The sequence below is a fragment of the Hyperoodon ampullatus genome (genome assembly GCF_949752795.1).
Source record: "Hyperoodon ampullatus genome assembly, chromosome: 3".
NCBI classification, from domain to species: domain Eukaryota; kingdom Metazoa; phylum Chordata; class Mammalia; order Artiodactyla; family Ziphiidae; genus Hyperoodon; species Hyperoodon ampullatus.
The window spans coordinates 86,812,956-86,840,922 of record NC_136916.1 but is presented as its reverse complement, the minus strand read 5'-3'; the positions used below and the strand labels follow the sequence as shown (position 1 = coordinate 86,840,922).

At 35.2% G+C, this 27,967-nt stretch overlaps 1 protein-coding gene across 1 annotated transcript in view; it reads right to left on the bottom strand.

The window, feature by feature from the left end:
- The window catches only part of SPPL2A (signal peptide peptidase like 2A), a gene marked incomplete at its 5' end in the record, with an annotated part of 49,860 nt that overhangs the window by 7,655 nt on the left and 14,238 nt on the right, over positions 1-27,967 (bottom strand). Inside the window, 13 exons of the mRNA XM_079701228.1 lie at positions 1,405-1,565; positions 3,348-3,422; positions 5,939-6,041; positions 6,731-6,787; positions 10,587-10,661; positions 11,465-11,546; positions 12,550-12,651; positions 13,081-13,177; positions 17,869-18,020; positions 22,189-22,322; positions 22,808-22,897; positions 23,321-23,503; positions 24,191-24,310. Coding sequence (XP_079557354.1) covers positions 1,405-1,565; positions 3,348-3,422; positions 5,939-6,041; positions 6,731-6,787; positions 10,587-10,661; positions 11,465-11,546; positions 12,550-12,651; positions 13,081-13,177; positions 17,869-18,020; positions 22,189-22,322; positions 22,808-22,897; positions 23,321-23,503; positions 24,191-24,310 — 1,431 coding nt within the window. The remainder of the gene's footprint in view (positions 1-1,404; positions 1,566-3,347; positions 3,423-5,938; positions 6,042-6,730; positions 6,788-10,586; positions 10,662-11,464; positions 11,547-12,549; positions 12,652-13,080; positions 13,178-17,868; positions 18,021-22,188; positions 22,323-22,807; positions 22,898-23,320; positions 23,504-24,190; positions 24,311-27,967) is intronic.

The following is a 27,967-nucleotide window of genomic DNA, read 5'->3' as shown; positions in this document are numbered from 1 at the left end:
CCGTGCTCCCAACGCAGAGGGCCCAGGTTCGATCCCTGGTCAGGGAACTAGATCCCACATGCATGCCACAGCTAAGAGTTTGCATGCCACAACTAAGGAGCCCATGAGCCACAACTAAGGAGCCCATGAGCCACAACTAAGGAGCCCACCTGCTGCAACTAAGGAACCTGCCTGCCACAACTAAGACCTGGCACAACCAACCAAATAAATAAATAAATATTCAAAACAAAACAAAACAAGTATTAGAGTGTGTGTTGTAGGACATACTTTTACTTTTCAAAATCTATAAAACATTCCATGTGGGTGTCCTCTTCATGGAAGTTACAAGCTGTCTTACTAGTTTAGTCCAGGACCTTGGGGCCATAAACTAATTCTATGTGTATAAATACAAGTTGAGACAATGGCATTGTGAGGTAGGAAAGGCAGGTATTTATCCTAATCTCAAAGAAATTATAAGACTTACCCCAAAGAATTCTAAGCTGGTGCTTTTTTCAATTATAGTAGTCTAACTTAACGTGCTAATCACCTCTTGTTAAATAAAGATGACACTACAACCAACCACAAGGTGGATATGAACTTTGAACTGTTTATCTACTAACAGAATTGCAGCCATCTACCCAAAGTTTCTCTGTTTTTATTCATGTGATCACTGACATGCATGCATGAGGGTGGATGACAGAGGGTAGTTTGTTGTAATAGGGCAAAGAAGAGCTAACTGCCTCATGAAGGGATCAATGCCATGACCATGACCTCAACAGGCAAGGGTTTCCCAACCCTCTTTAATTTTGAAGCAAACAAACAAACTTTACAGGAATACCAAGAACATTTAGGAAAAGAAGAAAGGGGTTTAACTGCAATGAAGAAATAACTCAAACATGATAGATTCTGGTATCTGATATTCTCTGTTCTAGGAATTTTACAGAAAGGTTAATCTTAATCTATTTAAATCTGAAATGAGTGCCCTCTTTCATTTCATTAGGCCCATTTAGATGCTGGAGAGAGTACTTTTTATCTGCAAAATCTCAGGACTCTTACTATAAATAGCTAATGTCAGTATCAAAATTTATTACTTAAACAAGGGTTTTACCTTTCATGAAGGCGACTTTTGTGTGGATTTTGAAAACTCATGTTGAAATGCTGTTTTGATTTTCCCTGATGCCCTCCCATGCTTCTTGGTAGTTTTATCTTGAGTCACCAGAATTTTGGCATCAGATTGCAGTGGGGATGAGAACTGATGATGCAGCAGGTGAATAGTAAGGGGGTAGTAGTGGAAAAAACTTAGGACATCCTGACAAATTCAAGGCAACTTTTTGGCATGTAAAAGCTTTGATATATACAAGCAGTTCCCATCCAAATTTAGGCAGTGTCATAAGATAACTTGGTAACCAAGATATAAGCACATACCTGATAGCCGCTACCTTTCCAGAACTTTTTCATTTCCTTACGTCTCCAAGCAACAACTGAGGCAGTGATAAGTGTGCAAGGTACTAAATAGAGGAGAGCAGGTTGCCCCTTTTTCATCAGCACCAGAACAACAAAGGTAAGTATCATACCGACGGCATAGGCTGCAAGAAGAATAACAAGTATCAATTTCTATATGCTATCAAAGGTGGATTTTAACTCTGTCACTAAAGTACTGGTTTTCGAATATTTCTAAGGACGTTTTTGCCCTATGACTTCTTTTCATAATTTCATTATTTTCCTAGACAGTAGTTAGGAGAGACATTCTACAGAGCTTTTGAAAAATTTGGAACCTGGTTAGTGTTTTCATTATAATTACCCTAATCATTAATCATTGATAAAGATACTAATTCAAGGAAGCCTCAATTATCTGCCACTATTAAGGATGTTGAATTGTTCCACATTTTAGGTAACTAAAATCTGTACCTGTAGGTACTAAAGGTTTCTTTGAAAAATCTTCCTAATATTGATTATATATTTCCTGGTCTTCTTCAACAAGCGCATACCAAACGTCATTTGATCTTTTATTAATGATTCAGGGTCTCATTATGAACACAGGGTCTCAGAATATTGGAGCTAGAAGGGCCTTTATGGACAATGCAGTCCACCTTCTTGCTTTATAGATGAGAAAATGGAGGACCAGTGAAGTTAAGTGAGTTGCCCAAAGTTACACAGCAGAGTTGACAGTCCTATTATCTGTCTTTTCATTGAGTTCTTTTATTCTATCACACTGATTGGTGCTGGACTCTAATATGTTAATGCCTTTTGGGAGTACTATACTTAATGGCCTCAGACTGCTTTTCTTATTTCTTTATAATTTCCCCTTTTTCATCTTTTCACTTACTTAGCTGTTCTTTCTTACTGTCAGGGTAACTATTTCTAGCAACACCCTTTTCTACCACTAATGTACACTTTTAATTTACTAGACTTAATTCCACTGTAGAATTGAAAACTTTGCTAGAACAGTATCTAAATGGCTCTGGTGCAGGCCATTTACCTAAGAATAAAGAACTTTGGTGTACAGACTTTGAGATACCTATTTGATATATTCAGAAGCAGAAAAGTATTTTTTAGCTTACAGCCCTTTCCTGTCTGTTTTCAATAATAGAAATAAAAGGATGAGTGACAACTACCGCTGCTGTCCCAGGTGAAATGTTATTGTGCCATAAATTTATTTATATTAATATGTAATTATTGTACCATATTTTTAAAGACTTATTATTTATTTATTTATTTAATTTATTTTTGGCTGCATCAGATCTCAGTTGCGGCACGTGGGATCTTCGTTGAGGCACGCAGGATCTTTCGTTGCGGCGCATGGGCTTCTCTCTAGCTGTGGCATACGGGTTCTCTCTCTCTAGTTGTGGCACACATGCTCCAGGGTGCATGGGCTCTGTAGTTGTGGTGTGTGGGCTCTGTAGTTTGCTGTAAGCAGGCTCTCTAGCTGAGGTGAGTGAGCTCAGTAGTTGTGGCACGTGGGCTTAGTTGCCCCACAGCATGTGGGATCTTAGTTCCCTGACCAGGGATCGAACCCATGTCCCCTGCACTGGAAGGTGGATTCTTTAACAGTATAGGGACCACCAGGGAAGTCCCTATACTGTATTTTTAAAAAATCTAGTATTATAGAATTTATTGACTACTTATGTGCCATGTGCTTTAATAAACATTTTATGTGTAGAACCTAAAGTTTTTCTTTCACGTATAATTTCCTTTTTAAACCTCCCAAACCTTGTGATATAGGTAGTAAAGTATAATTATCTTTTTGATGGAAAAAGTATGTCTGATTCATTCATGGTGAAGAATTAGAATCCAGGACTCCTTATTTTTAGACCTTTTCCTACAGACAGTACAATTCAATATAATAAAAAGAAATAACAAAAACTTACCAACTGTGGAGGAAACATAGTATATAGAAGAACCAGCCTGAACATCAAATCTTCTACAGTATGCAATCAACAGGCCTAAAAAAACACTCTACATTATTTTCTTAAAAAAAACGACAGGAATACAAATTCAACTGTTAACTATGGCAACAGAACATGTTGTATTGTATCTAACCTTCATTTCTGCATCATTAGAACATTAAACTACCTCAAATTCTGGACAAAATTTTACATGCTGATTTTTTTAAACTTAATACCATGTATTAAACATTTTCCTAAGCCATTAAACAGTCTTTAAAGATATAATTTTTATTAGCTGCTTAATATTCCATGTCATGGAGAAATTTTTCTAATATTTCTGTGGTATCAGTTGTAATGTCTCCTCTTTCACTTATAACTTTATTGATTTGGATCCTCTCTCTTTTTTTCTTGGTTAGTCCAGCTAAGTTTTCTCAATGTTGTTTATCTTTTTAAATATTTGACTCTTACTTTTGTTAATCTTTCCTATTATTTTCCTGTTCTCTATTTATTTTTGCTCTAATCTTTATTATTTCCTTCATTCTGCTAACTTTGGACTTAGTTTGTTCTTCTTTTTCTAGTTCTTGTAGGTGTAAAGAAAGGTTGTTTATTTGAGATCTATTTTCTTGATGTATATGCTTATCAGTATAAACTTCTTAGAACTGCTTTTGCTGCATCCCATAAGTTTTGAAATGTTGTGCTTCTCTTTTCATTTGTCTCACAACACATTTTTACTTCTCTTTTAATATTTTCTTTGATCCACTGGTTGTTCAGGAGTGTGTTAATATCCATGTGTTTGTGAATTTTCCAGTTATCCTCCTGTTACTGATTTCTAGTTTCATACCACTGTGGTCAGAAAATATACTTGGTATGATTTCAATCTTCTTAAATTTGCTAAGATTTGTTCTGTGGCCTAACATATGATCTAGCCTAGAAAACGTTCCCTGTGTGCTTCAGAAATATGTGTATTCTGCTGTTGTTGGATGGAATATTCTGTATATGTCTCTAGTCTATTTGGTCTCTAGTGTTGACAAAAATTTTTAAATGTATCATCAAAAAAAATGTATTGAAAGAGCATCAAGGAAGACAATTTCAAATTGTGATCAAAGAAATCTCTTTTCCATGGAGAATAAAATAATTTGGAATTTTAATACAGAGAGTTCAAATGGCAATGAAATATAAGCTCTAACTTGTAAGCATGCAAGTATACAGGAAAAAAAAACATTTTATTACCTATTTCAGAAATGTGTTGAACCTCTCCAAAGAAGAAATCTCAGACTATTTATTTGCTAAACACTATTATGAAACAGTAAGAATGACATTCTACTGCTTAAAAAAATCAGAAAATAATTTTACTATCTTTATTAGTTGTTTCAGTTAATTAGTTTTGGTCCTTACATAATTAATCAAATATCTTTCTTGGTAGTTCCTTGTTATGTTTTTACTATATTTGCTGTTTAATCAACATTTCAATACATTAAAAACAGTGATACCCATCCCCCCAAATTAGAATTTAGCTTTTAGAATTAAGTTACATATTATCAAAAACTCTGCTTTTTGGGGAAATATTTGTTAGTGACCTTCAACATTTACTTCAAGAATGCAGTATTTACATACGATCACACTGTTTTCACCAATTCTATGCTATGTGCTTTTTATAGCACATGGTGTGGGACTGGTAAAGTTGGGGATAAGTTTAAAGATATTCAAGAAACCTTAAGTTTACTCAACAGAATGCTTTCCCTACTTAATCAATTATGTGAATGGAGACTCACTGAGCTAAGAGAGCTGCTACACTGGTCTTTGCCATCCAGCTCACACGGCAACACTTTTTGCTTCTCTCTCTATCCAGCTTTACTATGTCAATGAAAGGGCTTTTTCAGAAGAGCCAGTACTCTTTACCCAGCCACAGGCAGTTAGTACATAAGGAGACTATAAGAAAAGTGAGGAAGGAAAAACTCTCAGCTGATTGAGAAACATTATTAATTATTTCTACACTATATTATTCCTGGGCTGGGATTAACTTTATTCTACAGGTAGCCCAGTGAGGAAAATAATGCAGAACTGCAATAACTGTCAGAGAAGACATGCTAGGAGAAGGTGATCAATTTCCACCACATGCTGTATTTTTTTTGCATTATAGTGCCCTACAAGCTATTGTTGTTCTACTATGTTTTCCTCTTGGTCATGACCTTGCTTAGTATTCCTAAACCACTTTTCCTAGAATATAACTATTATTTTATTATGATACATTTGGTAATATTAAATTCAACTTTTAAAAGGGGATTTGTTATATACTTTCTTGGGAAAGAAGGTCAAACTGATACTAGTTACTTCTTCTAAGACACTTTTTGAGCCATGGAAAATATACTTTGGTTGTTACTATTTGGGCTTTATCTTCTACCCGCCAAAACACTTTTTCTCCATCTCTGTCTCTGTGGCTGATCCCAGCTATAGCTATAGCCAGAAATACTTAATACAGAGTAGGTAACTTTTAACATTTGACATTTGATACTATACATTTGACAACGTTAAACCATCAGTATATTTCCACTCAAATTGTTACAATCACTTACCTGGTACAATAATGTCTCCAAAACCCAATATTGAAACTGGCATGAGGCACACACTCATTACTGAGAAATAGGCCAGCTTTGGTACTCTGATGACTACTGGTAACTGTAATTACAAAAAAAAAAAAAAAAGGCCACCAATAAACCTCTTAGGAATCTTTACCCATACCTTTAGAAATGGAAGGATTGATATTAGAATAATTGTTTTAACATTTGAGAATTAACATTTTAGAAAAGCTTAGAATCAGAGAACATAAATTAGGCATATATATACTCTGAATTTATAGAAAGCTTGAAAGAAATAGATATGTAGTTTTGGAAAAACAAAACCCAACACACATGTAGGGTTAACAGTATTAATCCAGTATCCCCATATCTAACCTTTTTCTCTTTCCTTTTTACCAAAAATAGGACTCAGGTCTTGAAACTTTTTTTTTTTTTTTTTTTTTTTTTTTGGTAATCTGGATTTTTTTTCCCCAAAGAAGAGTCTTGTCTCAGAGGGTATGATTTAAAGTCCAATGAACATATCTGAAATACAATCCTTACTTTCTCATGGGGAGCTGAGGGTTGAGCAGTGGCTTCCACCAAGTTTCCATCATTCTAGGATGAAACCCAAGTCAATAGGTATTTAATAATTTAGAATAACTAAGAAAAGGGCTATATTTTCTGAGAAATAAAGCTTTACAATACCTTAACATGCACTACGTGACCAATGAATTACACAAGAAGGCAAAATTATTAACTGGACACACACACATACACTGGTAGCCATTTGTATTTAATTGCCATCCCTACCTTTTCATTATTTCCAAAAGGTCCGGCTGCAAGTTCAATCATGATACTCTCACCATTCTAAAATTGAGAAGAAAGGTGAAAGAAATTGTTCAATCACTTAAAGGGAACAATCTGCCAGTGTTCAAGAAAGATTTGACCCCATGGCTCATGGCCTACTGTAAGCTGATAAAAAATGGGTTGTAGACTAATTTTTTCCTAAAACGGTCTCTGTAGATAGCAAAACTTGGAGTCATCTAAAACAAATTTCATCTAGCATGCTGTTCCACTTTATCAGAGCTCAACAATTATCAGAAACTTACAGATAAACCACACAAAGATTATTCAATTGAGTTTGAGCACTGATTTATGCTGACAACTAATATCTAGCATTTCTAATGGGCTATAAATTTTAAGTGCTTTTAATTACATTATGTCATATACTATGTGTCCTTAGTCATTCTTAGCAATAACAATGAACAGAGACACAAGAAATATTGAAATTTTTTATATTTAGATTTGTAATAAATATTGGTAACTTTATTTACATTTGAGCTTCTGACTACTCACCACAATAACAATGAAGCCAAACTTGAAAAGACCCAGCCCTAAAGAACTTGAGAACGTTTCTCTAACCTGACTCCTGTCCAATTTCAGCCCTGCCTGCTTTTTATGCACCAATCAAAACATTAACCTTAGTTGAAGTTTTTCTTTGTGTATGCCTAAGGTCTTTTTATGTGGGCTGTGTTTATTAAAAAGTTATTTCCTGACAGCCAAATCTACTGGGGAGAGGGAAAACGTTTAGATGTAGCTAACACTGCATGAGCACCCATCTTACACTTCACATTATAATAAATACATTCCCCAAATAGGTAGTCGGAAGATAAATAAATGCTGAATTTTAGGAAAATGTGATTGATTAGCTATACCATTTGCCATGTGGGTGGGGTGCATAGGAGAAATTACTTGAGTATTTTTAAGAAGACTTAAAAATATTTTAAAGACCCACTGATACCTGAGCTGAGTAGAAAGAAGGATAAAATCCTTAGTTACAGAAATCTTTTCCTCATGTTAAGCTTTGGGTTACAGAAGGGTTAAATCACAGGAGTTTATGAAAATAAACTAATATTAAATACAGTTCTTTACAGCAAACTCCCATGATATGATTCAATTTCCAGATAGAGTTCACGTTGGTTCATTTTTGAATTGCTATTTAAAACATTTAACTGAAGACCATTATTGACATCCTCTTATACATTCAAAGACATCTACCTGAGTAACTACTATTTGCAAGATACTATACCTAGTATGGTGGTGGATGAAAAAAAAAAATGAAGACAGGCTCTTATTACCTGTACACCTATGGCTACCTGTCCTGCCAACTCATTAACAGTCTACTAATACCAGGGTCAAGAACATGTTTAGAATGTCTAATATTTAATCCTTGAAATTTTCAGTGAAAACCACAAAAATCAGAAATCATGTATCTAATTTTCATTTTGAGTCGCCTAACAAACAAACCAGACTGAGAAGAAGGTGTTAAGGTAAATCTACAACAGTGAACGCTAAAGAGCACTTCAATCTTTTCCAGTGGATCAGATTACTAGAAATCACATTTCTAGTCACTGGGAACAAAGAAGGAAAAAAAGAAGATGAAAAATTCCCTAAACACAGAAGAAAGAAGACTCAAAGACATCTTTATTATTGCCATATACCTTTAAAATACTAAAACTTTTTATGTGTAGCGAATGGACATAGTTTGCTGGCAGACAAGTTTGGCATTTATAAAGTGATACTAGTGTTAAAACAGAATGGAAAAATTATTTTTTAAAGAGTTTAGTTAGGGGCTTCCCTGGTGACGCAGTGGTTAAGAATCTGCTGCCAATGCAGGGGACACGGGTTCGAGCCCTGGTCCGGGAAGATCCCACATGCCATGGAGCAACTAAGCCTGTGTGCCACAACTACTGAGCCTGCGCGCCACAACTACTAAGCCCACGTGCTGCAACTACTGAGCCCATGTGCCGCATCTACTGAAGCCTGCACGCTTTAGAGCCTGTGCTCTGCAACAAGAGAAGATACCGCAACAAGAAGCCCGAGCACCGCAATGAACAGGAGCCCCCACTTGCCGCATCTACAGAAAGCCTGTGCACAGCAATGAAGACCCAATGCAGCCAAAAATAAATAGAGAGTTTAGTTATAGTTTATAGCTATGCCCACTGTGCAATATATGTATCATATGGTATGACTTCGCGTTGACTTATGGAAATGCCTTTGTAGAGAGAGTGCTTTACTTTCATTATGAGATCTCTGATGGAGTGACTTATAGAAACATTTTTTTTAACCAAATAAATTGACACAAGCTAGAACAGCTTTGGATATAACTTTAAAATATGCTTTAGTAAATTAACAATTTTTGTTATAATCCATAATACTAGTGCTATGCTTTTTTAGGTTACTATTGCAAATGAAGTCAGTGAGCCAGGTGGCTCATCATTAAAGCATGGAAATGTGCTAATGTTTTGGGACAGTTAACTACATTTGTTACCTAGTTGCAATTTTAGCTCCCCAATGGAGTACATGTTTGTCTTATGCCATTATAGCAAATATCAGAAATGCAGAGATTTCACAGATAGTAGGGGCTAAAGAATAAAGAACTACTAGGGAAAAAAGCAGTGATTATAATATCAAACACTAAATATATGAGAGTGACAAAGGATAAAGAAATGATATAAAGTTACAAAGCAAGACTCAAAGTGGGGAAAGTGGAAGAATTAAGCAATAATTAATAATATGTTCATGAGACAGGAATAGGCACAAGGTAGAAAAACTGGGCAACGAAGGACTACCACACTCATCCAACACCTCTCCCCTATTCTAAGAACAGCACCAGGTTTTTATTGAGAAGCTAGTGGTAAAGCTGGGAATAGATGACCTATTTTTTTTTTAATTTACTTTCATTTATTCCAAGGATATTTATTGATCACTTATGAGGGTCAAAACACATGAGAAAAGTAAAAATACAAATATGAGAACAAATATAACTTATAAGTGAAGGGACTATTATTTGTGTTACAATAATTACTTTCAAATTCATTCATAGCAGAATTTATTAAGATTTAAAACGTGACAAGTGATTCCAGATTTTTGATCAGTCAACATTCGACAGATATTTGAGTGGTATGATTCTAACCTCATGGAAAAAGCCAGTTGAGACAATGAACAGATAGACAGAAGCAGAAAGGAAGAGTATGTGCCCCTGAGGCCAGGCCCACCCTGGCCTTTACACATGTCCTGGGTAGATGGGACATCTTTCATATAGAAAGGTTAGGTTGGGTTCTGGCAGTGGCAACCAAAAGAATCCTACTGGTGGAAAGAGAGGATGGAATGCTAGCAATACTCCCTCACCTAACTGATTAGGAAACTGAGGGCTAAGTGACTAGCAGCCCAGGGTTATAAAGTTATAAAGTTCCAAACCTACACTTGAGGTCTTCAGACTTTCAGTGTGGTGCTCTTTCTTAGTCTCACACTAGGGTTACAGAAATGAAAGTAGCAATGACACTTTTTTATTCTTTTTGCTGTCTATATTCTCTATAGCACATATTTATAGTTTTACAATAAGAAGAAAAATTACTTTAAAATGGGCAGGAAGAAAATTTATAGATATTCTCATGTTTACATCAGTCAGGACAGATTTTTTTATTTAGCAGAATGGCTTAAAGGCTTAAAAATATCCTCTACTAAAAGGCCAATTTCAATGATAATTCTCTTAAGAGAATTAAAACTCAGTCAGTGGTAAACATCTGCAAAATCAATACTCTAAGAGCATGTTTAAGATTCTCATCTTTTAGCATGTTTCTCATGGATTTCAAAAATATCATACCTTTGTGATGAATGGTGTTATGAAAACAAAAAATACATCATAGAGGAGGAGAAGGCTTAGAAGTATCACACATGACTGTTGAAGAAAGAAACAAATTTAAAGGTCAAACTTCCCATATCTAAATTAAGAGATATTATTTTACAAATACAAATAAACATGTAACATACATTTGAACACTTTTTAAAGGCACTTAATGTTATTACTATTTGTAGTTTTATTCTACAAATCACATTCAAACTTTTATCTGCTTTAAGTCACTCTTTAAAAAAAAAAAATCACTGAAGGACTTCCCTGGTGGTCCAGTGGTTAAGACTCCACGCTCCCAATGCAGAGGCCCTGGGTTCAACCCCTGGTCAGGGAACTAGATCCCACATGCATGCTGCAACTAAGAATTTGCATGCCACAACTAAGGAGCTGGTGAGGTGCAACTAAGGAACAAACATGCCACAACCAAGGAGCAGGCAAGCTGCAACTAAGGAGCCCATGAGCTGCAACTAAGGAGCTGCCTGCCGCAACTAAGGAGCCCACACACAAAAAGATCACTGAATCAAAGAAATGTTCTTCCCTGATATTTAGTCTTGCACAGATTATATGAATTGGGCATATTATATGAATGATTAAAAATATTTTAGCTAGCAAATCAGTGGTTGTTTGGGGCTGGGGATTAGGATTGACTGCTAAAGGGTATGATAGAGCTTTTGAAAAGATAAGAAATATTCTCTAATTGATTGGGATGGTGGTTACAAAGTTACATATTTGTAAAATTTCAACAATCTGTACACTTGAAATGGGTGCATTTAATTTTATGTAAATTATACCTTAATAAAGTTGTTTTAAAAAGAAAAAATTATTTTAGCTAACAAAGTAGTATACTTTACCTTGAAGTTGGGTAACTTCAGTGTTTTAATTAAATTCAGACAGAAAGCAATCCCTAAAATATCCTGTAAAATCCAAGCCCACCTAAAATCAAAAGAAATTACTCTATTGTTTTACTCAGTTATTTTTAAATGGAACATTTCAAAAGAAACAGATCAGTAAAGTAATACTGTTCAATTGCTATGATATGAGTATTCAATTATTAAGCAGCAATTATAACAACAGAAAAACCTCTTATATTTTCCATATTTAGTAATTTACTGTCCTAGTAGAATAATGAATACTACTACTACACTAAGAAAAAGTTGAAAGGCTCCCTCAGAAGAATGTATATCAGACGTAAGTGCATATTTATCCTTAATCTTTGAATTTATACATGTCTCTTTTAAGAAAGGTAGCTCATAACAAAGGACATTGATGTTAATATACATCCAGATAGCTAAAACATAAAGGAAATGAGAGCTATACAACATACTCTACCAGAAACTGACAACTGACATGAATAATTATCAATTGATTATCATACCTGAAGCTGCCTAAAATTGTATGAGCTTTGCTCCCAAACTTTAGGCTGTTAAATCCTTTTGGGTATTAATAATTTTATTAATAAACTGTTAAATTTTTTATTCTGGTTATTCTTCCTGCAAATGGACAGATACCTGTATATTTTCTGATATTTCCTTTCTCACATGAAAGGTAGCATACTCTAGATATTCTTTTATATTTTGCTTTTTTCACTTAAAAATATATCCTGGAAATCACTGCATATTAATTCAGAGAGATCTTCATTCTTTACAGCTGCATTGCACTCCATTGTGTGGCTATACCATAATTAAGTATATTTTTGAAGCGTATTTCAGCTTAGATGTTTAAATCCTAATTCATTATTTCCTTCTCTAGACAGCCTCAAATCCATTAGCACAAGATCTGTTCATTTAAGAATTTATTTAGCATGTTTCAAGACTATGATGTTCTGGGATAAAAGCCAAAAAAATCCATAATAATCATAATGAACAATTATCAAGGCAAGATATAAAATAATCCATCCTTAGACTAATCTAAAAGCAAATACAATGAGTATTCATACCTATCTTCATTTCGAAATACAGCCCAAACAACAGCTATTGCTATGCACAGTACAGAGAGAAAAATAAGCCTCACTTCAATGCTTTTGCCACGACACATAATCCTAAAAGAGAGATCAAAATAGGTTAATTTACCCTGTAGATGAAACACAATGTTCAGTTAATGTAACAAATCAATGTTAGCCACAGTGACAAGAAAACTTTTGAAATATCAATTTAAAAGTCTTGATTTTAAGTACAACAAATGATACATAATAAAATATTTATCAGTTCAGTAGAACTGTGATGATGAAAATGCTTTATATCTGTGCTGTCCAATACTGTAGCCACTAGCAACATGTGGTTATTTAGCACTTGAAATGTGGATAATGAGACTGGGCAACTGAATTTTTAATTTTATTATTTTAATTATTTTAAATTAAAATAGCGACATGCATATTGGACTGCACAGGTTTAAAATAATGCTATTTTTCCTTGTATTATTTTAAATTACAAAAACCAACATTATAGGCTTCCTCACAAGAGATACATACATGCATTGTCCACATGGTATCTTCTGAATTAGTGCAGCAAGACAGTTGTATAGACTCATCGCTGAGGCTATGCAGAAAATTGCTATCATAACATAAACTAGAAAAAAAAAGACACTAAATTATATGAGAACAGAAAGAAACATGATAAGAAAATATTTATACAATCAATATTAATTCTTTAGCTTTTTTACTGGATCATAATATTTTCAAGGCAGAGACCACACCATAATCTGAATTGGTTACTAAACTGAAAATATTTAGATCTTGAGCTTTTAGGGTGGGTATTTTATGTGTTGTTTTAGTTCCATTACACACGGGTAGGATTTCTTTAGGGGCTGAAGCTGGCTCCACATTTTCTTTCTTTTTTAAAGAATTTACTATTTTTTTTTATTGAACTATAGTTGATTTACAATATTGCATTAGTTTCAGGTGTACAGCTTCAGATTCTTTTCCATTATAGGTTATTACAAGATATTAAATATAGTTCCCTGTGCTATACAGTAAATCCTTGTTTATCTTTTTAATATATTGTGTGTATCTGTTAATCCCATACTCCTAATTTATCCCTCCCCCTTCCCTTTCCCCTTTGGTAACCATAAGTTTCTTTTCTATGTATGTGAGCCTGTTTCTGATTTGTAAATAAGGTGATTTGTATTATGTTTTAGATTCCACATATGTGATATCATATTAGTCTTTCTGTCTGACTTACTTCACTTAGCATGACAATCTCTAGGTCCATCCATGTTACTGCAAATGGCATTATTTCATTCTTTTTAATGGCTGTGTAATATTACACTGTGTGTGTGTGTGTATACATATATATACATATATATATACCACATCTTCTTTATCTATTCATCTATAGATGGGCACTTAGGTTGTTTTCATAATTTGGCTATTGTAAATAATGCTGCAATGAACATAGGGGTGCATATATCTTTTCTAATTAGGTTTTTGTTTTCTTAGAATATACTCAGAAGTGGAATTGCTGGATCATATGGTAGCTCTAATTTTAGTTTTTAAGGAAACTCCATACTGTTTTCATAGTGGCTGCACCAATTTACATTCCCACCAACAGTGTAGGAGGGTTTCCTTTTCTCCACACCCTCTCCAACATTTATCTGTAGACTTTTTTTTTTTTTTTTTTTTTTTTTGCTGTACGTGGGCCTCTCACTGTTGTGGCCTCTCCCATTGCGGAGCACAGGCTCCGGACGCGCAGGCCCAGCGGCCGTGGCTCACGGGCCCAGCCGCTCCGCGGCATGCGGGATCCTCCCAGACCGGGGCACGAACCCGTGTCCCCTGCATCGGCAGGCGGACTCTCAACCACTGCGCCACCAGGGAAGCCCTATCTGTAGACTTTTTGAAGATGGCCATTCTGACAGGTGTGAGATGAAACCTCATTGTAGTTTTGATTTGCATTTTTCTAATAATTAGCGATGTTGAGCATCTTCTCAAGTGCCTATTGACCATCTGAATGTCTTCTTTGGAGAAATGTCTATTTAGGTCTTCTGCCCATTTTTGGATTAGGTTGTTTGTTTTTTTGATATTGAGTTGTATGAACTGTTTGTGTATTTTGGATATTAACCCCTTATTGGTTGCATCTTTTGCAAATATTTTCTCCCAGTCCATAGGTTATCTTTTCATTTTGTTTATGGTTTCCTTTGCTGTGCAAAAGCTTATGAGTTTGATTAGGTCCCATTTGTTTATTTTTGCTTTTATTTCTTTTGCCTTCGGAGACTGATTTAAGAAAATATTGCTACGATTTATGTCAGTGGCTCTGCATTTTCTATCATTCAATGATTCAAACTCACATGTTTGTTAAAGATGTTTATAAAGTGAGTTGTAGACATTTGTGAGTATTTAATTTAAATGTAACAAATGGAGCAATTAATAAAACATTATAAATGCTTTTTAAATTGCAGCTTAAGGATGAGAACTGACACCTACCTTAGACGTTAATCATGATGTCTATATTTTCCTACGGTGGAATTTATCTCTAACAACTTTATATGTGGTAAAACTCAATCCACTTAAACAAACCTCTTTGTCTAGATATGATACTAAGGTAGTTAAAATTCACAAATGTTTTTCTATATTAGCTATACTTATTTGAGAATTATTTAAAATTAAAAACATTTGATCTCGCTATTGTTAAAAAGGGGGAGAAATTATTGTACTCTAAAAGTGTTCGTTTTCTGAACTTTCTCAAAATTTCACAATGGAAATACAAATTTTAACTGAATTTTGAAAATTCCACTAGATTTCAGAAAACTATAACTCTGTTTTGTATGTGAGAAAAGAGAGTAAACTAGAGACAGTAAATAAGGGATAGACACTTTCTAATTGGTGATCTTGGACAAATTACTTTTTCATTTCCTTATTATTCGTTATTGTTATTATTGGATATATATGGTAATCTGAGTAGTAAGATTGACAGTCAAAGATTGCCAAGCTGAGTTTCGTTAATCATCCACCAAAGGTCTCCAACCCAAGATTTAAAACTCTGGTGGAAATCATGTTCTGGAGGCCCTAAGAGAGTTTTAAGGTATCTCATTCAATGTCATACTATACCTAAGAAAATGATTTGACATGAGAAAGAATTTGGTTAATATAACTATCTTTAGTTACTTTCTTGAGTATGACAACATAAAATGGTAAGGAGAACCTTAGCAATTTAGTACATTGAACATATTAAGAAATGGCAGCAATTTTAGCCATAACGAACCATTTGAAAGTATATTAAATCTTGCAATATCACACACCATTGTCAGAGTCATAATTAAATCCCATGTCCTAGGATAACCATGAGGTTAATTGATCTTCCTCCTACGTTGAAAATTACAGTTATAAGCAGGGTTAACTTTTTAAATAAGGATGAGTTTAAGGAAATTCCTTACCAAAAATGAAAACATGCTTTAGGGTAAGGTAGAAAAATCTCTTTTTTCTGTCAAAGACCACTATATATATCAACTGAGGGTCAGACACAAACAATTGAAAGCTGAGAATTAAATCAGAAAAATTAGCTGTGCAATGATGACCTAATAATACAAATATCACCCTGGTATCCACTCTCCCACCAACATATTGAAATATGAGTGATATTCAAAGAAAAATTTTTCTAATTGTAAATATATGTCTTAAGTATAGTTTTAAAACTGCTGCCATAGGACAGGAGAAATTGAACAACAAGCTGAAACTAACCTTGGGGCCTCAGTTTTCTAGTCCAGAAACTTATACTAATATTCTCTAAATAAGCATTGTAGCCTGTGGTGGTTTTTACAAAGGGTTTTTAATTCTCATGAGGCACACTCTCTTTTTCCCTGGGCTCCCTCCTCTTTTTGCTATATGTTGGCCACAAATAGCAAATTTCCATCCTATCAGACCACTAAGAAGACTGGCCAGGGGATGGGCAAGCCATTATCCTACCTTCTTAAAGGAAAAAGTATAATTTATTCTCTAGACCACAGGCAAGTACCTATGTGTTTTTAGATGTAGTATGATCTTAAATGTTTATATAAGTAAAACAAAATTGGAGCAATACAACATCTTGGTTTGCAAAATAACAAAAAGAACAAACCACACTTTGGGGGTAAGCAGAAGCAAAAAATCCGTAATTTGAATAATCTTCTACTTCATATAACTATATATAGCCACCAAGAAATCCTTAGTCTGCTGCTTAGATACTGGCCTATTATGCTTTAACTGCAGAGAGGGAAACTTAGGGGCCACAGCAATTCTTTCAAGTCATCCATGAAGAAGTGTTCTTATTTCAAGACACAGTATATTTTTTCCCTTTTTTTTTTTTTTTTAAATTGGGGTATAGGTGCTTTACAATGTTGTGCTAGCTTCTGCTGTACAGCGAAGTGAATCGGCTATACGTATACATACATCCCCTCTTTTTTGGATTTCTTTCCCATTTAGGTCACCACAGAGCATTAGTAGAGTTCTCTGTGCTATACAGTAGGTTCTCATTAGTTATCTATTGTATACATATTAGTGTATATATGTCAATCCCAATCTCCCAATTCATCCCATCCTCCCTTCCCACCTTGGTGTCCATACGTTTGTTCTCTACATCTGTAGGACACACTATTTTTAAATTTTTATTATTTAAAAATTTTTTTCTTTTCCTTTTTTAAAATTTTTTTATTGGGGTATAGTTGTTTTAAAATGTTGTGTTAGTTTCTACTGTACAGAAAAGTGAGGTAGAGTTCCCTGTGCTATACAGCAGGTTCTTATTAGTCATCTATTTTATACATATTAGTGCATATATGTCAATCCCAATCTCCCAATTCATCCCATCCTCCCTTCCCACCTTGGTGTCCATACGTTTGTCCCCTACATCTGTAGGACACACTATTTTTTAATTTTTACTATTTTTAAATTGTTTTTCTTTTTTTTTAAAATTTTTTTATTGGGGTATAGTTGTTTTAAAATGTTGTGTTAGTTTCTACTGCACAGCAAAGTGAAGTAGAGTTCCCTGTGCTATACAGCAGGTTCTTATTAGTCATCTATTTTATACATAGTAGTGCATACATGTCAATCCCAACCTCCCAGTTCATCCCACCACCACCCCCACACCGGACACAGTATTTTTTTAATTGGAATTTTTTTTTAATCCCAGAGTAATAGGGACCTAACACTTCTGGCAGTTTAAAAAGTTCATATCACTCCTTAACTATTCACTTAAGTTTTCCAGGTAGAATGCCTTAAAGGAAAAGATAAATCTGGCAAAGTAAATAAAAAGATATATGCTAAAAGTAGCAAATATAAAATATGATTTCTTACCCAACCATTTGTAGAAGAAATAAAGTAAGACCATCATAATACAGCAGATGACCACAAATATTACAACTGTTAGAGGACTAAAAGTAAAATATTCTTCCTTCTTTTTCCTCATTTCTCTATCTTCAGTGTTTGTCACTGCCTTCATGCTTTCCCTGCATAAACATACACAGGAACTTCAGCAAATCTCTGCCAAGTATAGCTATTTTAAAAATCTATCTCTAACACCAACTTAGATTTGTTTCTGATTACAAAGTAATATACTTAAAAGTTACACACCAAAAAGAAATATTTAATCTAGAAAGTAAAAACTCCTTATAATTCTACCCTCAAGAGTTGATCTGTTATTAACCACTAACTTTTGAAATAGCATTTTTTTCTGGAGGCAAAATTGTTGAAACAGATGAATTTATTACATAAACAAATTAATGTTTATATTATCTAATTTGGAAACTACATTGACGTAATAAGTTTCAAATGATAACCAATTCTTTTTACACACTTAATATTACCAACTTGCAGATAGGAAAGTACTTTTATTTTTATTTATTTATTTTTTTTGCGGTATGTGGGCCTCTCACTGTTGTGGCCTCTCCCGTTGCGGAGCACAGGCTCTGGACGCGCAGGCTCAGCGGCCATGGCTCACAGGCCTAGCCACTCCGAGGCATGTGGGATCTTCCCGGACCGGGGCACGAACCCGCATCCCCTGCATCGGCAGGCGGACTCTCAACCACTGCGCCACCAGGGAAGCCCGGAAAGTACTTTTAAAATTAGCTTCTCTTCAATGTAAAACACTAAATTCTTCTCAGTCAACTCAGTATTTTCTATATGTCTGTTCAGTGCTCATTGACATACTATGAAGGATTCAAAAGGAGTTCAAGACATAGCATTGTCCTACCTTGATATAAGATAGCAAAATAGTTTCTAATTCTCCCAACAAACTTGCTGGGTCACACAGTGAATAAAAGGCAGACACAGGAGTTGAAGAGGAAAGGGTCACAACCTTCTTTTGTTGAGCAGTGAGTCTCTATTCTGTCACCTAGTTGTCTCTTCCCAGTTATATGGAACCCACTACATACTTTTCCAGTTCCAGTTCCTTCAACTCTGGTCTACTAAATTTTGTTCCCTTTTCGTATATCCTGACCCTTTTCATCAGGTCTGGGCTCAATACAAACTTTAGGTTAAAAAAAAGATTTATTTCTATGAAACTGTACATTTGCCAAACTGCTTATTTACCAACATGCCACTTTCTTATTAGAAAACTGTGGATTGGGATGGTTACTATTCTAGGCATCTGTGACTCTAGGGAGGCTGCCTGGGAAAAGAGCTGGGAGAGGGTCTGGGGAGAGACACACAGTACCTCCCTGAAACTGTAGAGCTGGATGACAGGGTATTAACAAAAGTTTCAATGAAAGTAGTACCTGAGTGGGAAAACATGCCAACCTTTGGTATCTATCATTGCAAACAGATTTATTTAAAGACATTTCTATCACAGAACATATATAAGCCATCATAATCAAAGAGTCATATATTCATATTCAGTGGACTAAAAAGCACCAGGCAATTTCTTGAAGGAAAACATATACCAGATTTATATCATGTTAAAATAATACAATTCATCTTTTTTAAAAATTGTACTCTTAAATCGGCTCAAGAGCCACATGCAATGAGAAGCTAAGCTTTCTTTCCTGCCATCTTGAGTTTATGATGAGAACCAGTTATAAGAAGGACTCATTATAATAGACTTTAACTCTCTACTGAAAAGGCTTTATACGGAATCAAGGTATTTTTTCCTTTTGCAAAAAGTACCTCTTTCATTTGGCAGGGTAATTCTGGGTTATGAGATCTTGTTCTGATAAATTTTCCACTCCCTAAGCCTTATTCTCTTTTCCCTTTTCTTTCAGTCTAACTCTCTTTACTTGCTAAATAACAGTCCTTGTGTTATTTTTTAAATTAAGATATAATTGACATAACATCATATTAGTTTCAGATGTATGACATGATTTGATATTTGTATAGATTGCAAAATGATCACCACAATAAGTCTAGTTCACATCCATCACCACACAGTTAAAACATTTTTTTTCTTGTGATGAGAACTTTTAAGAACTACTTTCTTAGTAACTTTCAAATATGCAGTACAGTATTATTAACTATGGTCACCATGCTGTACATTACATCCCCAGGACTTATTTATTTTATAACTGGAAGTTTGTACCTTCACCCATTTTGCCCCCTCCCCCCCTCCCCACCTCTGGTAACCACCCATATGTTCTCTGCTCTATGAGTTCTTTGTTTTTTTTTTTTTAAGATTCCACACATAAATGAGATCATTTGGTATTTCTTTGTCTGACTTATTTCACTTAGCATAATGCCATCAAAATCCAGCCATATTGTTGCAAACAGTCCTTATGTCCTCAATAATTCTACTTTTTATGAAATTTTCTCCATTTTATTACTGATTCATACTCTCTTTCTCTATACTGTCACCCCACCACGACCAATACACACACTTAGTTAATTCTATCTTTATCCTGCTCTTAGAATCAGCCTCCTCAATTTCAAAATCCATAATACTGCAGGTAAAGGACATCTCCTCTCCCAACCTGGCTACTGAAGGCAACAAATTCTTTGTTTTTGCCCATCCTGTTTTATGAATAAAAGAACTTATACGTGCTGCTCTCCCACCTCCAATTTTCTTGAGGAGGAGCCTGCCCTGACATGTATATGAAGCTTGCCTTGCTAACTCAAAGTGTGGTCCACGGGCCAGTTTGTCAAAAATGCAGAGTCTCAGCACACATCCCAAGCCTACTAAATCTGAATTTTTAAAAATTTTAATGAGCTCTCAAGACAGTTTGTATGCACATTACAGTTTGAGAAGTACTACTCTAGAGAAGAAACAATTTACATTATAATGTAAGTATAGTGAAGATATATATTAAATGGAAAAACATTTTCAATAAATCAGTAGCTTTTGGGAAATTATTTATAAAGTTTCACCATATAATCTAGAAAATGATTTTGGAGATCTTACATACTATGCTTTATAAAGATTAATAATGAAGAAAAATAATGCTTACTCATGTGAAATCATGTGACTAACACATGCTGAAATGTGTTTTCCAAATATGTAAAATATTTTAAGCTCAATACTCTAGGAATCTACACTTAAACCCTAGACTTCTCTCTTGATGAAAGTCAATCAAATTTTAGTACTTTAAGAAATTATAAATAAGCTTATTAGCTTCGGCTAGCATCAAGTAAGCCCTTTTTAATGGAACCTATAGATCAATTCACAAGTGAATATATTGTCCTTTATGCATAAAATAACATGCTCTGAGCACAATTTTTTACTCAGAGTTATAAATATGAACTGATCCTTCTAAATTACATTGCTGGGACTTTCCTGGTGGTCCAGTGGTAAAGAATCTGCCTTACAGTGCAGGGAATGCGGGTTCGATCCCTGGTCAGGGAACTAAGATCCCAAATGCCGCGGGGCAACTAAGCCTGTGTGCCACAACTACTGAGCTCACGCACCACAACTAGAGACCGCATGCCGCAAACTACAGAGCCCACGTGATCTGGAGCCTGTGCGCCACAACTAGAGAGAAGCCTGTGCCCCAACAAAATATCCCGCGTGGCTCAACGAAGATCCTGTGTGTCACAACTAAGACCCTGTGTGTCACAACTAAGACCCGATGCAGCCAAAAATAAAATAAATAAATAAATAAATAATAAATAAATCTTAAAAAAAAAATAAACTACATTGCTTGCTTTAGTCTATAGCCAAAGGTACGTAACTGTAAGAATACTGGGCCTAGGTTGTTGTTAAATAGAGAAATCTAAATTTCACATACATTTGGCATTTCTATATTTAAATTAAAATATGGACATGTTTAACTAATATCCTTAGAATTCCTAAAGCATTAAATAGAATGATGAGGTCACATTGTAATGACTCAACTCAGGAGGAGCTGAAAAACTTCGCACCTTCTCTTGTTTATTTTCTTCCAATCTAAATAAATAGGCACATTAGAATGTTAACTATCTCCACCTTTTCTGGGAGAGGTAACTAAACATTTTAATTTAAGAGTCTTTCGTGAAATTTCAATGTTTCCTTCCCAGCAGAAGAACAAGAGGAACCTATGACTCCCTTCTTCTCAGTGAAAAGTTAAAGACCTGTATGAGGACAAACCTGCAATCTAATCGTCAGCACTATATTCTAAGAACAAGCAGAACTTTAAGTGTTGTTACACGATAAAATGATTAACAAACAATTTTTAACCATTTATCTTAAAAACAATGAAGTTTAATTAAGCTTACAGTTCAATTAGCCCACTCCAGTATCCTCCTAATGCCACAGTGAACACAGCAATTACAAAAATAACCACCATAGTATAGTCAAAGTTAGGCCACGATGGAGAATACATTTTCACAGTAATGTTATCTCCGAGAGTCTGAAAGGCAAAATGACAGTTAATACACTGGAATTAGTTTTCTTTTTACTATAGCATATGGCAGCAATATTCCAATTTCATTCTGGAATGGACACTATACATAAGATAGCCAAGAATAATAGAACTGTTTTGACAACATGATATATAGTCTCTTGTCAAAATTATGAGGCTATGCTTTGGTTTATAAAATCTTGAAAGTGCAATGTTCCACACAATCACATTTTGTTCAAGGATTTAAAGTTAAATGATACAACACAAAGATTTTTAAAGAGGTCAAAGTAAAGAAATATCCCTTCTAAAGTCAGGACTCTGAAACACCTTGTGCTCAATGCGGGGTGCATACTTTCCAAACAAAAACTTGATAGGCCTTTATAACTTCCTGTTAGCAAATGGAACATACATAATAATTTAAATTAAATATCATGGTTAAAAGTAAAAAGTTGTACTATTTATAAACTTTATCTAATATATAATTACTAATTTACCCGCTTCGTATCTGTAAAGTCTCTGTGGTTTATAAATGCAATCAGTATTTTCACATCATGAAATTCAGATTTGTTCCCTGAGGGAGGAAACTAAAAGAAAAACATATTGTGAAGACTTATGAACTACTAGTGTATTTACAGAATAAAATACAAGTTATTCATTAAATACAAACATTACATCTTTTTAAAGTAATAAAATGAAGTTTCATGTGTTCTTAATGTTATACTAAGAGTTCTCAAACTGGAATCCTTCTAGCATAAACTTAAACTGATACTTTATACACACATACACACACACACATTCCTAACATAGTCTTGTCTACTTTAGGAATGGAAAAGAAACAAAATTTTCCAATTAAACACCTATCATAACCAGAATGTTTATTTAAAAAGAATCCTACCATCAGATTATTCAAAACTCAGCCCCTAAACCACAGACAAAGAAGATAGTTCAATTCCTGTGAAATTTGATATCATGAACTCAAAAGAAGTTATTATAGTTTTATAACTTACGAGGACACTGTTATTGGCAACCAACAATGCTTCAGCACCTCCTGTTTGTGCAATTCTGGCTTTTTCAAGAAAATGGCAGGTTCCCCACTGTACCACAACTGCTTTGTTCTTTATTCCATCAGGAGGAACATCAGAAAGGTTGCACAGTGGTGTGGCAGTCAGATTCATCAAACTAATGGAAGTCTGGAAAGAAGAAATGTCTTTAATATAAATATCACATTTCACCCTAAATGCATTCAATGACAAAGTGTCAACATTGGTTTAATACAAGGTTCTTTTTTTTTTTTTTAATTTATTTTTGGCTGTGTTGGGTCTTCATTGCTGCACACGGGCTTTCTCTAGTTGTGGGGAGCGGGGGCTACTCTTCATTGTGGTGCGTGGGCTTCTCATTATGGTGGCTTCTCTTGTTGCGGAGCACAGGCTCTAGTCACGTGGGCTTCAGTAGTTGTGGCACGTGGGCTCAGTAGTCGTGGCTCACGTGGCTCACGGGCTCTAGAGCGCAGCCTCAGTAGTTGTGGAGCACAGGCTTAGGTGCTCCGTGGCATACGGGATCTTCCCAGATCAAGGCTCGAACCTGTGTCCCATGCACTGGCAGGTGGATTCTTAACCACTGTGCCACCAGGGAAGTCCCAAGGTTCTTTTAAATTAGAAATATTTGATGACAATCAAGCTTTGAGGCAAGTATTTTTAAATTCTCTAACTTGTTTTTCTCACAGAGAGAAATATTAAGCAAAAGCAATAAATATTTATTAATCATAATATAACTAGTTTACATGCTAAAACATAATAATCACTCATTCATTATGGAACTCAATATTACCATTCAATATTTTTATGTTTATAAATAAATTGAAGCTGTGATTTACTTACTGCATTTTCTAGGGTACTTGGAAGAGCTGTCCAATGAGGGTTATATAGCATGCAGTAGTCCTTAGATGGTGAAAGCATGCCATTTCCAGATGCATGCAGGATTGCTTCCTGAGCAGCTGTCTAGGACACAAACAATAATTTTCACAGTGGCAATAATTTGGCTTGCCAAGAACTAAGGATTTTAATAAAGCTATTTATATACAGGTTTGACCACATTTCCTTAAGGGGGAAGGTCGTCCAATAAACTGATTTCTTCTTGTTTGAGGAAATGGTAAAACTGTACATGGTTGCCCAGAACACATTCTTCAAGGAAGATAAGTCACTTTCTTACAGGCCCTTGTTATAAGGGCCATATCCCAGGGAGGAATCTTGTTATGATTTTATAAGTTCAATACTCCCTTTACAGTCTGAAACTTTATTTCCCAATCTCTTATGAGTTATTATTCCATTGTTCATATTCTATAAAAGAAAATTAACTTGAAGTCCCTCAACCTTACTTTCCATATTCTATGAGTAACTGGGGTAAAAAAAAAAAAAAAGGTATCATTATTTCTAAGTGCTATCTTTGGAAGAGAACCAGAGAAACTGGAAATCTCAAGTTTTCAAGTCCCTGCAACTGCCTATTCCAAAAGACCAGTCTAGAGTTTAGAGTGGAAAAAGAAAGTATAGAAACATGTTCTTTCCTTTTGCCTCATTTCTTACTACCTAGAAAAGAGAGACAAGAGGTAAGAAGTGACTAAAAAGAACATCCATTGTACATGGGGTGGGGGGTGGGAGTGGAGCCTATGACATGAAGAAACAGCCTAAGATAACTAGAATACCACTCCACATCCCAATTCCCTTCAAACTTGGATCAGTCCAGATCCTTCCTCTCTCCTCCTTTGAGAAAATCTTACTCTACAACATAAGGGAGAAAAATGATTGTTTGGCAGATAAATATGTTGTACTACTAAGCTTCTGCCACTAAAGCATGCATTAGGTCGAGCTACAAGAAATTGCTGATATTTGATCATTTTTGATCTATAAAATTGTTTATTACATAGAAGTCAACCTAAATGTCTAAGAAGTACAGAAATGCTCTAATCCATGCTCTCCTACCTGAAATCTCCCTTGAACATTCGAGATTAGAAAACTTTCTAGCATACTTGGGACTTTATTAGCTTATGGATCTAAACAAGTATAGGGAATTCTTGAAACATGCCATCAGATTACATAAAGTAATTACATAAGGAATCTACTTCTGGAAAAAAGAAATGTAGTTTTCATTCAGCTATATACTTGGTGGCTATGAATGGATTCTGACAGGAGAGGTAAACTGATATGTTAAATTCTTACTGTACACAAACTATTTTTAGGTTGTAAACAAAGTACACAAATTCAACAAAGTATATTTAGGTTATTGTCATACATTTATTTGATTCATTGTCACTATTTTATAAATGATGGCTCTGAGACTCAGAGTAGTTACTAACAACCTACGTAAGGTCACACTAACATCATCTACAGTTCTAACTATTGCTGGTAATTCTACAGATAATCATAAGGGTTGATTAGACTTAGGTTAAACATTTTTTAAAGAATACTATGTAAGTGAATTGGGTACTTCTTATTGCACCCAACAAAATGGGTACTTCTTATTTCACCCAACAAAATGGCGCATGATATCAGGATGTCCCGCTATTAGCAATGCTGAGTTTGATTATTTGGTTAACATAGTAACTGCAGGGTTTCTCCAGTGTAAAGTTAAATATTTTTTTCCCCTTGTGATTAGTAAGTAATCTGTAGCACAATGTGAACAGTTCAGCAACTTCTCACCTAGTGTTTTAGCCTCCGTGCCTGAATTTAATTTTACATATTATGTTGGGGGTTGTGAAATGGTGAATGTCAATCCTCTACATTTATTAGCTTGTACTCTTCTTTTTTTTAATATAAATTTATTTATTTAATTTATTTATTTTTGGCTGCGTTGGGTCTTCATTGCTGCGCGCGGGCTTTCTCTAGTTGCAGCGAACGGGGGCTACTCTTTGTTGTGGTGCGCGGGCTTCTCATTGCAGCGGCTTCTCTTGTTGCAGAGCACGGGCTCTAGGCACGCAGGCTTCAGGAGTTGTGGCACATGGGCTCTAGAGAACAGGCTCAGTAGTTGTGGCACATGGCCTCAGTAGTTGTGGCTCACAGGCTCAGTAGTTGTGGAGCACGGGCTTAGTTGCTCCACGGCATGTGGGATCCTCCCGGACCAGGGCTCGAACCCATGTCCCCTGCATTGGCAGGCGGATTCTTAACCACTGCACCACCACAGAAGCCCTTGTACTCTTCTTTTCTAAAAAAAAAAGAGCTTTACTCTCTCTCTCTACCACCTTTTGTTTACTATCACTAGAGATTAATTGATTTTTAAAAATTCAATGTAGTGCAATTACAATTATTCGTTTGATGTTCAAATTATCCCACATTTGGCCAATAGAGCCTCTTCCACCTTGTTCTTTGTATCCTTTTGGCAAGACCCCATTAGTCTTTGAGGACTTCCTTGTTTTAGGCTGACTTTATCCTTTACCTGCCATAGATTGGAACCAGTCATTCTACTAAGCTCCTTTTAGAGAGAACTGTATTTAAATTAGGATTTGGGTTTTAACAATGCACACTGCTGAAGTGGTATAACCTTTACAATAGACAATTGGCAATATCAGTCAAACTTTTTTAATACTTATAATTCTCTGATTCATATCCTACAGATGTATTATGTAATGCACAAATATTATACAAAGATAAATGTAGAAGGATATTCACTGCAATATGTTATAGCAAAAACAAAAAACATCTTCCACAGATAAGAATCCATTACATTATGGTATGCATAGTACACAGCTATTAAAAAGAAAGAACTAGAGGACTTCCCAGGTGGTGCAGCGGTTAAGAGTCTGCCTGCCAATGCAGGGGGCACAGGTCCGAGCCCTGGTCTGGAAATATCCCACATGCCGTGGAGCAACTAAGCCCGTGCACCACAACTATTGAGCCTGAGCTCTAGAGCCCGCATGCCACAACTACTGAAGCCCGAGCGCCTAGAGTCCATGCTCCACAGCAAAGAGAAGCCACCGCAATGAGAAGCCCACACACCGCAAAAAAAAGTAGCCCCACTTGCCGCAACTAGAGAAAGCCAGTGAACAGCAATGAAGACCCAACGCAGCCAAAAATAACTAAATATATTTATTAAAAAATTTAAAAAAGAAATAACTAGATCTACCTGTAGAAATAGATGTCCATGGTGAGAAAAGCAAGTTCCAGAAAGATATTTATAGTGTTTTCTATTTTTATAAAAATGACCCCCCCTCAAAGCTCCCTATATGTATTTGTACTGTTATGTGAACTTAAAGAATGATGTGGAGAGAGACCAGGCTATTTAAAAAAAAAGGAGAGGAAAACAAAAGCAAAGATGAGGGTGTAAAAAGATTGGAAGGAGAAAATTAAAAAAGGAAAAAACAATCAAACAAAACAAAAAGGTATGAAGTCCCTCTCCTCTCATCCTGGTTCTCACAGTCACCCCTTAGGGGCTTCTCTTATGTCTTTCCAGATACTATCTATGAATATTTAAGATAGATAGATATTGGGTTGGCCAAAAAGTTCCTTTGGTTTTTAAGTAAAAATAAAAGACACATTTTTTATTTTCACCAATAACTTTATTGAATAATGTATTCACCCTTTTGTTCCACTACCTTCTGCCATTTTTCAGGCAACTTCATAATTCCGTCTTCCCAAAACTTTTTATATTTTTGAGCAAAGAACTGT